This window comes from Carcharodon carcharias, chromosome 3, assembly GCF_017639515.1.
Source record: "Carcharodon carcharias isolate sCarCar2 chromosome 3, sCarCar2.pri, whole genome shotgun sequence".
NCBI classification, from domain to species: Eukaryota; Metazoa; Chordata; class Chondrichthyes; order Lamniformes; family Lamnidae; genus Carcharodon; species Carcharodon carcharias.
The window spans coordinates 98,478,748-98,493,073 of record NC_054469.1 but is presented as its reverse complement, the minus strand read 5'-3'; the positions used below and the strand labels follow the sequence as shown (position 1 = coordinate 98,493,073).

The following is a 14,326-nucleotide window of genomic DNA, read 5'->3' as shown; positions in this document are numbered from 1 at the left end:
TGCTCTCTCTGCTACACCCACAATGGATAATTTTTCCACTACTCCAGCAATCACCTCACTGTCTTCCACTTAATCTTTAAATTTACCTTCCACAATGGAATTGGTCTCCATGAACCCCACTTAATATCACCTGTTCCTGCAATCCACCCTCTGAACAGCAAATATCATTATCCCACAACATTAAGGATTGACTAGCTCTTGTGTCTCTTAAAATTTTAACTTCTTTGCCTATTCCACCCTGTGCACATTTCTGCAACCTGCTCCTCAGAACTCCCTTGGGTAAATTGTGAACTCTCCTTTACCTATCACTGATTCTTCCTGTTTTAGCTGTATACAAACCACTGGTTTTTCCTGTGCCTGAATCTCAGAACCCACCGCACTTTTACTTCTAGAACTTTTCTGCACCCCAATAATCCCAACAGAATTTCCCTGTAATTTCCAACACACTGACTTTGTGTGTCCAACTTTATTAAAATGAAAACACCTCAATTTTCAAATGTCACTTCTACCCTCAGCACCCTACTTTTTATTCTGAGAAAAAACTTCCTGGGAATTTCCACCTAGTCCTTCTCTTCCCTGACTACCCATCTTCCTTTTACCTTCCCACTTTCTATCCTTCTCTGATTTAAAAGGATGATTTAAAAAAAAGTTTGGCTGGATGAACTAACTCATAATCATCAGTTATCTCTGCTTGTCTTACCGTTTCAGCCCTTTATTCCTCCAAATGAGTTCTTACTACCGACAGAATTGAATCTTTAAATACTACCAAAAGAATTACTTCTCTAAGAGCTGCATATGTTGTCTCTATCTTTAATGCCCTCTAGTTCCAGTTTTTTTCATTTCCAACCCTTTTTCCTTTTCATTTGCCTCTAGTTCAAGTTTTCTTAGTTGCTTTGTTTGTTCAAATTCAAGCCTCTTCATCTCTAACTGAAGTCTCACTACCTCCAGCTGTGACTCACTAGTGGCAGGAATCCCTTCCAACTTTAAATGCTGTGCTATCCCTTCAATTATGCCTGATTTCCTTACCGCTGCAGGTAACCATAATTGTAACTTATCTGCCAATTCCATTAACTTAGCTTTACTTGCCTTTTGTAAACTAACCAAAGTTGTAACTTGAACTCCCAGACATACCTTAGCAACTGCCAAGGCCATATTGCAGTCCCACCACTTTGAAAAAAAAAACCTCACTCCAACTCCTGAATTCAAAGTGCTTCTCGTACTTATAACCTTAAGATCAACCAACTCCAACCAAGTCAAGGAATTTCAAATCTATCCCTCAAAGACCCCCCAGATTTGTTATGGCATAGCAATGGTACATGCCAAGCTGCTCAAATCCCTGAGGGAAAGTTGAAACAGCTGCCACAACTGTTTTACAATTTGTATTTTATTTTGAGATGCATGCCTTGAATTCAGTAGTAATAAATCTGCCGAGGCATGGAGGTGTTTTTAACAAAACTAAATTAAACATTTATTAATAGAAGAAAAGATTTTAAGCACATACATAGGTCTACAAATTGCTACTATAATAACTCCTAACTCCCTTAATTAATCTGACTCCTAGTTACACCTCTGTGAAGGCAACAGTAAAATAAATAAATTTGAACAGACCTAGGCAAAGCACACAATACCCTGGACAGTTATATTCATAGTGAGTTTTCTTAGCTTTGGTTCATGTAGACAGCAAGTGGATGCGTAGAGGCTGGAGGCTTTTCACACTTGTGTTAGATCTTAGAATTCCTTCTACCTTACACATAACCTCATCTCCTTTATATATGTTTCTCCCTTTTTAATGTAAATTCCATTGTTCCAATATGTCTTTGCAATTTACTTTTCTCATAATATAAGTTTTTCATAGTATTTAATATTATCAGTAACCTTTGGGAAAAATAAACACACTGTTTGGTTTAACTTCTTACCATTTTACCATATCTTACCATATTTTCATGACGGGGCATTATCTGTAAGGTATGATTCCATGTGTATGACTACGTCAGGCTGTTGCTTGACTAGTCTATGAGATAGCTGTCCCAATTTTGCCCCAATTTTAGCCCCCACATGTTAGTAAGGAGGACATTGCATGGTTGACAGGGCTGAGTTTGCTGTTGTCATTTCCATTGCCTATGTCAATGCCGGGTCGTCTGTCCAGTTTCGTTCCTGTTGGCTGAAAAGTCGTAGCTCTATGAATGGCCAGAGCCCTATGGATGGAGGATTTGGCTTATAGCCCTATGTAAGCTGGCCCATTCACCACACACCTAGAAAGCAAATAATTGTGTGTCTACTTTCCTAAGCCAATGTTGCCTTTCTAGCCTATCCTTTGAGTACATTGTTGCACCAGTCTTTTGTTGCTCAGCCCTGGATGTCACTGACTTTTAAGGAAATATCGTGCAACAGCTCACGCAACTCTGCACCCCTCAGTCTAACTCAGACTCTCTCACACCTATAACACCCATCTCAAATACTTTCCCTTCAGAGAATGCAGCACACTGTGGACTCCAAGACTTAACCCCAGAAGCACTTCAAAGCAGAAGATGATTGCTCCAGAAACCCCTTGGGCCCTTACTGCAATTGCGACCTGGGACATGGCTTGCCACCCTGTCACTTGTAATGAAATGCTTAGTCCACCAAACATGTGTCAGGAAAACTCCTTCCTCCCATGTCATACACAGAGCATCACATCCCCCTCACTAGCATTAGATCCCTTGAAGTTCATGGCAAGGAAAGCTGACAACACACATGTTGACCCATGTGCTGTGGGGCAGTGAAGTAGAGCCTCTGGAGTCACCCTTAGGTATTTTGACCTGCAGCAGCAGATAAGTGGCTATCTGGCTGAGTTCCCTGAGACGTTGCGAGCTCATAAACTCTGGATGGAGAAGTCCATGGTGGTCGTGACCTCAGCTGAGGACTGCATGATAAGCAGCCAAGCGAAAGTGGCCAATCTCATGGTGCGCCCCATGCGTTAGCACGTGTAGTGTATGCAAGAAGTGTGAGATCTCCTGCACAGGGGCATTAAATCCGTAGCTGTAGTGGGAGAGAGACTAAGGTCCTTGAACAGGACCAGGTCACATGTGACAGATTGATGGCCTGAGGGGATAACAGCTGCATCCCAGCACTACAGCCTGTCCAGCCATCGGGTCAGCACACCAAGGTCTGAGCCACTAGGACAGGAGGGTGAAGGATTCGTGCATTTTGGGAGAATCTCATGATCCTCTGATTCCTCTGCCCCACAGCCATATGCATCATCCGATAGCTGTCCTAGAGAGGGCAGCTGCCGCTGCAAAGGTTCAGGTAGCGCAGTAGTAGGGATAGCCCCAGTGGGTCTCGGCAGAATGAGGCCAGCTACCACAATCCTCACAAATATAAGCCAGAGAAGTGAGCCTTCTGCCTCCACCTTCTCTGAGGCAACAAGTGGAGCACTATGTAGAAACCATATCACTTAGAAAACTAATTGGGTCACTGTGGTGCTTAGGTAAGTATAGTTATGTAGAGTAGGATATGAAACATTTATATAGTGAAACAGAAACCATTATGTGTGAAAATGTCGAACTATTTACAATACATTTACAAAACATGTTGCACTTTAAATGTGGTCAAATGTCTTTATTTCCTCACCAGTTACCTCAGCACAGCATCCAATTGGCCTTCATAAATCTTTGCATATGTGGTCATATGCATGATGTTTCTAATGCCCTTCCCTTGTTGTCTCCAAAGACCTCTTCTGCCTCCCAGGTCAGCCTTCACACTCATGGAAAGTTTTCATCATGTGAAGCACCATTGTATCAGCAGGTCTGTGGCTATGATAACATCCTCCATGGACCCATCCCCTCAGTGGCGACATCATCTGCCTCAACCCCAGGGTTCCACCTGTGGGCCTTTCTCTTCACTCCCCTCTTCCTCCTGAAATTCTTTCTCCTCCTCCTCCTCCTGTTGCTTCTTATCTGAGGAGAGGTTCCCTTCATTGCTTTCCTCTGGGTTCAGTACCAAACCCCTCCTCTGCACCAAGTCATGGAGCATGCAGCATGCTACAATAATTCTGGAAACCCTGTGCATTCTGCAAAGCCCCCTCTGAGCAGTCGAGGCATCTAAATGTCATCTTTAGTAGCCTAGTGGTCTATTCAATTACTGTCCTTGTGTGAAGGCGACTCTTGTTGTATCTTCTCTGAGCTTCTGTTTGTGGTTGGTGTAGGGATGTAAGCAGCACCTTCTCAGTGGATACCCTTTAACTCCACATATCTATCCATACGAGGCAGTCCAGATTCCCTTAAAATGAATTAGTTGTGGCAACTGCCAGGGGAACAGACGCACACGTGCAAGAACCTCTTGCAGTGGTCACATAGGAGTTGGACAATGAAATGTCCCTTTCAGATAAAGTACTAGGCTGCATTCTTCATGGGAGCCCACATTGCTAAATGCTTGTAGTTGACCATGCTCGACAGTTGTGGAAACAGCAACCAAGGCATCACCTGTCACCCTCTATGTCCTTGATGCAACCAAAGCACTTTGCTGCAGTATGTCTTGAACGAGATAAACTGGTCCACACTAGTGAAAAGGGCATCAGTGACTTAGTATATGTATCTGCAGTCTGCCATGCAGGTCAGCTGTGGAACCTCAAAATGAGCCTGGGAGTGGTGTTGAAAGTCCCTTTGGATGTAGGTCTTCTCGCAGAATGATGCAAAGCTCAGGCACCACCTCTTGGGATAGACACAGCCTCGTCTGGCATTGTCTCTCAGTCATGTTCAAGTATTTGACCCTGTTCCAGTAGACCCTTTTGGGTGGGTAGTGCCTCACTCCTCAATGCCTCCTTCATGCGAGTACTCATTTTGGTTCCTGCCCCCCTTGGATCCATGCACATGGTGCATGAAACACAGAATGCTGCTGCTGCACCTATGTCTCTCTGTATTGGAGCTGCACCTATGACAAAATGAAGAATTCTAAAGAGGATACCTGATTGTTGAAGGCTCTGAAGCTGCATTGGATATCTGTTGCTGGCAGGTCTGCAGGTGTGCTAGCTGTGGACTGTAAAGACTCCTCTGTGCACACCCCCCTTCACTGGCAGAGAATTCTTGGGCTGGTAGGGAAGCGTTAGAATTTTAAAAACTGAGGAAAATACTGCAACAAAGTTTCTGCACACCAATCCTGCACTCTTCCCAACCTGGCAAAAGTGGTTATGACTCAATTGGGGAGATGTATCTTTTAAGGTTCGCAAAATGCACTGCAGCAGATGAAATAGCGTATGTTAGAAAAACAAAATTTCCTGCATTTTTTATAATGGCAACCACAATGTCAGCGGACATGTGTGTGGTGTCACGACCCAAACCCTTCCCAAGCCGCGCAAAGGCCACATGATAATAACATGGGTTCGGGAAGAGGGAGGAAATTCATTTTTGCAGGAAAAAGCTTAAAGATTTCAGGTTACCCGACCCCATTCCCACTTCTATTGGGAGATGAAAAGCTGGTCCAATGTCTCTGCTTTTCAATTCTATCCTTCTATAAATGGACTCCATATGATATATAATATAATCTGTTTTATGTGCTTTTCTCTCTGCAACATTATTCCCACAGTAGCCACTATTAGACCTGTCTGTGCACAGATTCTTGCAGCAAGCACACAGGGGACAGTCTTTCATAAATTATTTTAATTGTCTCTCTTTCATAAGCATAAATCTATTCAGCAGGATGCAATCCCGATCTTTGAGGAAAATGCTGGTAACAAGGTCACACTAGTTAAATATTGCTTGGTATTTTAAGTTTAATGATATAATTCAGAGGCTGTACAGTCAAACCTCTTTATAGCCAACTTGGTTATTACAAACCTTCTATTAGAACTATTTTCCATTCTGCTAATGTATATAGAGTACACCCCTGTTAAAACCAAACAACTGTTTCTAAATGATTCACAGCTCAGCTCCCACATTTGCAATGGTTTTTGCCCCATTATTATGAGCTGGTCAGCTGTCATTGTTTTGACACTCACAGGAAGTGCGCAATGACATCCTCAGGCATGGTTCCAGCCCATGTGCGACAGTTGGAAAACCCAGTGCAGCAGCTGTGTCTATGGTAAAGGAATAAAGTCAGCTCAACCCTCGATAGAATGAAGTCCCAATGAGAAGAACTACTTGGCCAGTCCCCGTGATTTTGTAATAACGGGGTCTGACTGTATATTGTTAATATCCCCAAGTCGCATTCTAGAAAACTTAAATAAAAATGTAATATTGAATAGCTAGTACAAAATTTGTGTAAGAATATCAATTTGGTACAATGCCTATTCTAATAAGGTTTTTGGGACAGTATTATTGAAATCATAGTTCCAGCAATAATATGTACTGTAACGTTAAAAGGAAGTTTTCATTGCTTGCTGGAAAATATATTGTGATAGAAATAGTCAAGTATCTGGCTGTCAGTAAGCATGTTATTACAGTATAATATAATAATTTTATAATTTTTCATATATTTAAAGTTATTAAGTCAACTGACCTTTTGCACATTTGCTTACATCGAATAGCGTATAATGTATCATATATTTATATATGTTATATCAATATGAAATGTGAGAAAATGTTGTTTTAATTCTCTTTATATTCCAGTAATTTGTTGGTGCATCTTTGCATATAGGGTTAGTACTCTTGTATAAGTTTGGCTTATAAAGTATAATTACACACTTCTAACTGAACTTTAATTCTCATTTTGCAATTAGTATTACATTTTAAGATCTATTTTTCAACAATACTGCAACAGTTATTTTTGTATTGTACTGAAACAAGAAATAGAGGAACTGCAACATTTAATAAATTATGTGGTTTTATTTTAATTATAATTTATCAAACCAGTCTTCAAAGTCAAATAAAACAACTTAGACAAGAGTACTTATGGTAATGCAGTTTATTAGATGAAAAATAATAGTGTGTGAAAGCCTTTCCAATTCTGATGTGTTTCTTCGTGCTGGAGATTAAACCTCAATTATTTTAAATTCTTGGTCGTTAAGTATGCTTTTCCATCATTAGTCATTATGTACATTTCCTCAGATTAATTTCACTCATAATATCAAACCTTTAATTTGAAAATACTTTAGAGTCTCAGTAATATTTCATCATCAAATCATGATATACCCTTTTGTTATTTCTCTTCTTTAACACATAACATGTTTCCCCCTTGATCCTCATCTCTCCTTTCTTTCCTCCCAATTGCCTCTTCCATATGTTGACCAATCTAATCCCATCCTCTGTGTTTGCTCCTCTCTTTCCTCCCTTCCTCACCCTGGCTTGACCTACCCAACTGTTTGTTCCTGTTCCTTTCTTCGTTTGCAGCTTAGAGATGGCTAAAGTCAGCACCCAGACTGCTTCCGTCACGAACCCTGTTGACCTGAACGTGAACCTCTCTCAGTCTGCTACCCCTACCTCAACCCCCACCTCTGTGGCTGTTTTGGCAGCAGCAGCAGCTGCCTCCATGGTTAACGTGAATACCCCTTCCCCTTTACCAACACCCCACTATGCCGTTCCTGTCTCCAGTCTGCTTGGCATGAAAACTGTCCCGCTTCTGGCACTTAATGCCACGGCCGCTACAGGGGGCCCAGGGAGTTTATCTGCTTATACTCCCAAAATTCCATCGACGAGTGGGGTTAAGAAATCTGACCGGCAGAAGTTTGCTCCGTATTGAAGGGATGTGAAGGCAGATTTTCCAGTCTCTACCAAATCATATGGTTGATTTAGATACTAAGGAAACATTTTAAACTTTTATAATTTCTAATGTTTTAGTTGAGACCTAAAATTGTCTTCCACCTTCCATTACTATTAACAATATGATGCAACTAGTTCCAACAGCTCACTAATACATAAAAGAAGGAAATGTTTTCCCACAGTCCGAAACAAAATGGTAAAGATTTTTAGTTGAAGAAAATTGGACACATTACTTCTACAGCTGATATCCATTGACAAAAAAGAACAAGTGAGAAAGAATCTTTTACAAAAGGATATATACATCGGCAAATTATCACAAGTCTCCACCAGATTAGAGAACTGTTAGAAAAAGCCAAAATCCAAGAAGCAATGAAATGGAACTGTAAACATTGTGAGGTAAATTTTTACCTTTGCTGCCAGGGCGTGAAACATAGGGTTGAATTTAATGGCTGCGGTGGTCCCATCCGCTTGCTGGAAAGCTAATGGCATCCCTGCCGTGGCAATTTTCAGGAGCCCCAGTGGGATTAAATGTTAACAGGTAGTTAGCTGCCTGCCATCAGGGCTACCATGCTTTCAAAGGATAACAGCCTGCCGTCAAGAGCTGCCGGCCAATCAGAGGACTGGCAGCTCTTCAGACGCAGCAGCAGTGACCACTGCTGGAACTGCAGCACAGCCCAGAGCAGTGAAGAGTGCCCCACAGTTCAGTGGATTGGACTTGTTGGGACCAGTCAGGCAGGCCCAAAAAGTGGTGTCATTGGTGAGGGCGAGGCGGTTGGTGGCGGGGCTCTTTTAGCAGTGGTGGCTCTTGTATGAGATGGCCCTCAATGGGCCACAGAATGCGCAATCAGGAGGCCTCCCTGTGAGCCTGCAGGGAGGTTTCCAGCTTCTACTATGAGTGGTAGCAGGATGAAGTCCTTAATTGGCCACTTTAAATAACTTCTGCTGGGAAATGCAAGGACAAATAGTAGACCAGGCCCACCAGTATATACTGCCAATTGTATGAGGTAGCATTGTGCTGCTTATGTATACCAAAATGGTGACAGCAAAGCAGCAGAAGCCCCACTAGTTATTTTTTAAATGATAAGGGTTTTTAAAATTCTCTCAGTCTGATGAACAGAGGATAGATGATTCCCTATTGAGAAGGAATATCATCACTAGGCCACTCTTGCTTGTCTCCACGCAGCCAAGTTGAGTGTATGTGAGAACAGGTCGCCTGCCTGTCCCCTTGACTGTAATATGACACAACCCAGAGAGTACTAAAAGGAGCAAAAAAAAAAGAAGGATTTATCCTCACCAAAAAGTATCTTCTTTATAATCACCTTGCTTAGTGTTTGTGCTGCTAACTAATCCAACCTATAGGATAAGACATGGGCCAGGATTTTATGGCCCCTCCCGCCCAGCGGGATATTACGGTCCTGCCAAACCGAATGGAGATTTAAATGGCTAGCCGCATCCGCTGGGGGGAGACGCACTGCGGCAGGGCCATAAAATCCTCATAGAATTGTTGGCACAAGCCAAACAATGGATAGAATTTAATGGAGTGCACTGTAGTGGGTATGATGGTGATGGTGCTGGGAGAATCAGGTGGGTCTGCTTGCGTCCGATTCCCGATAGCAGGAAAACCGTCCAGAATTTAGTGGGGACAGGAAGGACCCAACATGGGAGTTCTACTCACTGGTGGTGGGATGTCAATTAGGCTCATTTATGCACCACTTGAAGGCAATTATCCCTGAGCCTACCAGGATTTAATGGCATAATAGGAATTTAACAGGTCTTACAGGTTTCCTGTGTCTTCAAAAACCATCCAGCAAACCCTCTCGGGTTTGCCCATGTCCTACCGGGGGGAGTCCCTCAATGATAAGCCCTTAGACCCTGATTGAGGGGCCTGGCAATAGGAAGGGGGTGTGATGACTGAGAGCCACCTCCCCAGCCCTTGTTTCTGAATAACCCTCTCCCCACCTCACCAACGAATCCCTCCCACCCTACCCCACTTACTTCCAGGGATCCAACCATTGTCCCTGGTGAAGGCCTTGGAGCATCACTAGCAGATGCCACCACTTCTGGTGGTGCTGCTGGCAATGGAGAACTTCTAGCCTATGATTGGCCAGCAGCTCTTGTGATCTGGATTCCTGCCCAACTGAGGCCTTGATAACATGGGAGGCCTGACGCTATTTATGTGCAATCAAGCACCTACCTGGCCAGCATCAAGCCTCCTAGAGAGAAGAGACACAGGGCTCCCCCCAGTTCTCCAACAGGTGGGTGGTGGGGGGAGTCTGCTCAAAGCTGTGGAATTTTTTAATTGAAAGTATAATTTTGATAGCTTCCCCCATGGCTTAGTTTGCAAAACTATTTTAAAATTCAGAAAGTCCCAGATCTGAATGTTTTGCTGAAGTAAGCAGTAGGAGATTTATAATGGTCCTCAGTGCCCCTTGGTAGGGAAAAGAAAATCAGCCTGGATGCCTGCTCCTGATTGCTCTCAATTGATTCCTGGTGGTAATGCCAACACATATGGAGGTTCAGTGGGTACAGGATTGATCTGGGCTATAAGGTTCTCGATGGTCAAATTTCCTATCAACTTTCACACAGGAGCTGAATTTTGTTGTCACAGTGAGAATCCCGACGACAGACCAGAAAGCTGGGAGCAATCCTGCCTTTTATCGAACAATCAATACGCCCAGCCACATTTTACTTTTGTCAGGCAACTAATTGGCTGCCAGCACGGCTGCCGCCCCTTTAAAGGATGATTGCCTGCCCACAGGACCTTCTGGCCAATCAGAAGGCCAGCAGCTTAGCAGCCTCAGCAGAACTACCAGGAGCAATGGTCACTGCTGAGACTGTGTCTGGAAGAAGAGAATGCTATAGAAATATGCCAGCCTTTCAACTAGGTAATTGGGGTCTGGGGACACCAGGGCAAGTCAGACAGTCCTCAGTAAGGGGCAGAGTGGATTGGTGAGGGCAGGTTGCTCCATTGTTGTGGGGGTGATCATAGCTGCCGGACCCACACCTGATGCTGATAAAATGCCAGCAGTGAGGGAAGAGGCTTTTATTGGCCACTTAAGTGGCTCAATTTGCTTCTGGGAGGGGGGAGGGCTGTCCTCCACCTTCCCCGCTGCTGGTAAAATGACAAGGGGTCGGGCAGACGATGGGTTCTCCACCCCCTACCTTCCCTCACCATTTTACAGGTCCATCTGCCATGGAACGGACTGGTAAATCCAGCCCCTATGTGTGAAGAATAGCTGTTTCGACAGTGTACTGGACAGTGTTTTTCATCGCTCAAGCCAACACCTTCAGAAGTGAAGGCAGTGGAGACAAATGAGAAAAGTGAAAAGTAGAAAGATTATCTGTTGACAGTAAGTGAAAAAAAAAAGCTTTGCACGTTAAGTAATTTTGATCTTTACCACCTGATGAAGCAGATTTCAATGGGATGAAAATCAGAGAGGGGCAACAATGAATGGGTGGTTTGCTCCTTCAGAGAGAAGTGAGAATCTGGTGCAGCAAAATACTGCAGATACTGGAAATCTGAAATTAAAACAGAAAATGCTGGAAATATTCAGCAGGTCAGGCAGCACCTGTGGAGAGAAACAGGTTTCAGATTGATGATGATCCTTCATCTAGCAAAAGGTCACAACCTGAAACATTAACTCTGTTTCTCTCCACAAATGCTGCTTAACCTGCTAATTATTTCCAGCATTTTCTGTTTTTATAGGAATTTTGGTTTCGTTTGCTTTTTATAATGCACAGTTCATGTAGTGTGTTTTGATGATGTCACTGAAATACAATGACTGTCATTTCCAAACGATTTTGAAGAAGGTTGAAAAGCTTCAATTTGATCATCTGTTGTGAGTTGTGTTAATTTGTCTGTATCAAACAGATTATAAGCAAATAAAACTAGAGATGAAATGTATTGTTAATATGTGGTGGATGGTGGAAAAAATAGCATTTTAGCAGAATAGTATTGTATTTGTGTGTAAGAATATTAATAAGTATGCGTACATGTTAGAAATTAGACAAGGGTTAAATGTGGTCCGAGATTAATTAGAAATCCATAATTTTGGTTGACCCTATCACAATTGACATGATAGATTAGCAGAGCTGCAAAAACTTGATCTGTCTGATAAGCATCACAATCAAAACACCTTCTCTATAGCTCAAGATGGTTTCCAATGAATGGCTAAGTCATTCAGACCATGAAGATCCCAAATTAAGTCCTAGTCAGTGCTGAATTAACTGTACTCAGGCAAATGGTAAGCTCAGTGCTGTTGAGTTACCAATGAGAAACACTGTCCAGAGTTGTTGCTTCTGTTTTCTATCCAGCAACCCCTACTTGAAGTGAATGTGTGTGGGAACCAGGATGAAGACAGCCTCTGCTGTGATGGCTTCTAACCAAATAACCTGTTGATACTCAGTGTCCAAGTTCACCCATTAATAATTGCTACTTGGGCATTGTACCTGAAAGGAACCAGCACCCATGGAACTATATCACAAAGTATTAAAATCTTCATGTGAGGGGACAAAGTTATCAAAAGAAAAAGTATTTGCTCTCGCAGAATGTGTCAACAGTTTACTGTTAGTGGATATTTTTACAAGTCATATGGGAAAGAATTGGGATCCACATCATGGTTAGCACAGTGCTTAAAATATAAATGATATGGTTGGAAAACAATGTCAGTAAATTCAATGGTGAATTAAACATCACCAGAAATACCTGGTCTTTATCTGTTGGAACAAGTTTATACTATATTTTCTGTTTTGTCCATTCACTCATTTTTAAAATTTAATTTTTCACAACTGATACAGTAATATGATATTGTTTTAGTCACTTTTCTGAATTCAAAAACCCATTATGTTGTCATGTTTATTCATCTTGCATTTTTCAGATCAATAAACAAACCTTTAACTGTATTGTGTGTATTTGAATATACAATGAAAAAGAACAAAATACAACTTGTTAAGAAGTGATATTTCAAAACCAGTCCTAGTATGCTGTTGTATAGGACTATGCACCTTTAAGTATTACATTATATATGTTATCGTTGTATTCTGGAACGCTTCACTACTTTAGCAAAGTTGCACTAATTTGTACTTTAGCGTAAGAACTGCTGTTCTCAGTGTTGCTTATTTTTAAATGTTTTTGTTTATTTCTTTGTATACAATGAAGGAAATATTTGGAAACAATGTCCAAATACCTCAGCTATTTAACAGCTTGCTCACTTGAGATTTAATTTGTTACTAAATTTATGCCAGAATTCTGTACTTACTGATCTATCTGTTGAAAACGCTGTCAGGATTTACCAATGAATCATGTACCTGATTTATTGTATTTCAATAAGATTGCAAGGTTGAGAAGTATTTTGTTTTTCTGTTTTTCTTGATTTTGTTCCTGCATTTTAGGCTGACTTCAGAAGTTTCTGGCCTGGGGTCTCAGTAATATATCCATCATGCAAACTGCATTAGTCACAACACAGAACATTTTCTATGGACTGTAACCTACAGAATAAGAGAAGAATTCCTACCATTTCTAACTCAGTTCTTGATATTGAGAAATAAATGCTTTTGCTGTCTCAATGACTAAGTAATCTAACTTCTATGTTACTACATCACTGTTACAATTCTACACATTTTGTGGCTCGTATATTAATAATTAAATATTTTTAAAAGATTTTGGTGTTCTTTTTATAGCTACTCTCGTAATAAAGCATGGGCTGGTACACTCCAATTCTGTATCTTCTGTCATTAAAGCAAATTAAACATTATAATTGTTTTATAAATAAAAGGGCACCTTAGAAAACCTAAAGTCTGCGAGCCACATCTTTAAATGGCATGTTTGCAACATGCTTGTTACATGTTTTATTTAAATGCTTGTGGAAGTTTTATGTAATAAATGCTCAAAATGATATCTGCACAGGCTTCTACAAAACACTGGTTTCAGGGAGACTTTTATTCAATGTCTACATTAACTGTCTAAAAATGTTATCATTAAAATGACTAAAGGTCACTTATCACCCTTAATGACTAGCTTTTAAAACTTATTAACATGAGAAGGTTATCATTGAGTTTCTGTGTCCTTTAGGGATCTCAAAGGCCTGCATTGACATTTTCATAAAGTATATAACCTTTCTTTGAATTTATTTTACTGCATTTCTCTTACTCAATGTGCTGGATTATATGGCCCTCCTGCAGGGTATTTGAAAGTGCGAGGGCGGGAGGCGTAAAATATTGTCCATGGCATTTCTGCCCAGCCCTGACCTGCACCACATTTTGCAGTGGGGGGAGAGGTGTCAGGCAGTCGCCTGCCCTTGCGCCTATTAAAACCCCTAAGTGGCCAATTAATGGCCACTTAAGGGCCTCATTGTACCTCAGCTGTTATTTTACCCATGGCAAGGGAAGGCCCATGCCAGATGGGTAGTCAGGCAGCTTTTACTGCGCAGGCTGGTGTCAGGCAAGGGGTTGGGGGGGTCTTCCTTCAGGGGTCCCCTATACCAATCAGAGGTGCCCCATCAAGGTTATACCTCCCCTTTAATTCTACCCTCCCAGGCCTCTCAATCCTGCCCCCCCCACCCCATCCTCCTCACCTCTCTCAGCTCCCTCGCTGGGGTCTGCAGGCAGGCTCTGCCGATACCCCAGATTACCTTAATGCCTAGCTCTATAACCTCCTG

General features: G+C 41.9%; 1 protein-coding gene across 1 annotated transcript in view; it reads left to right on the top strand.

The window, feature by feature from the left end:
- The window catches only part of zgc:110045 (uncharacterized protein LOC664755 homolog), a 269,243-nt gene extending 261,593 nt beyond the window's left edge, over nucleotides 1–7,650 (top strand). The window contains exon 14 of the mRNA XM_041184229.1: nucleotides 7,302–7,650. Coding sequence (XP_041040163.1) covers nucleotides 7,302–7,650 — 349 coding nt within the window. The remainder of the gene's footprint in view (nucleotides 1–7,301) is intronic.
- The last annotated feature ends 6,676 nt before the right edge of the window (nucleotides 7,651–14,326 follow it).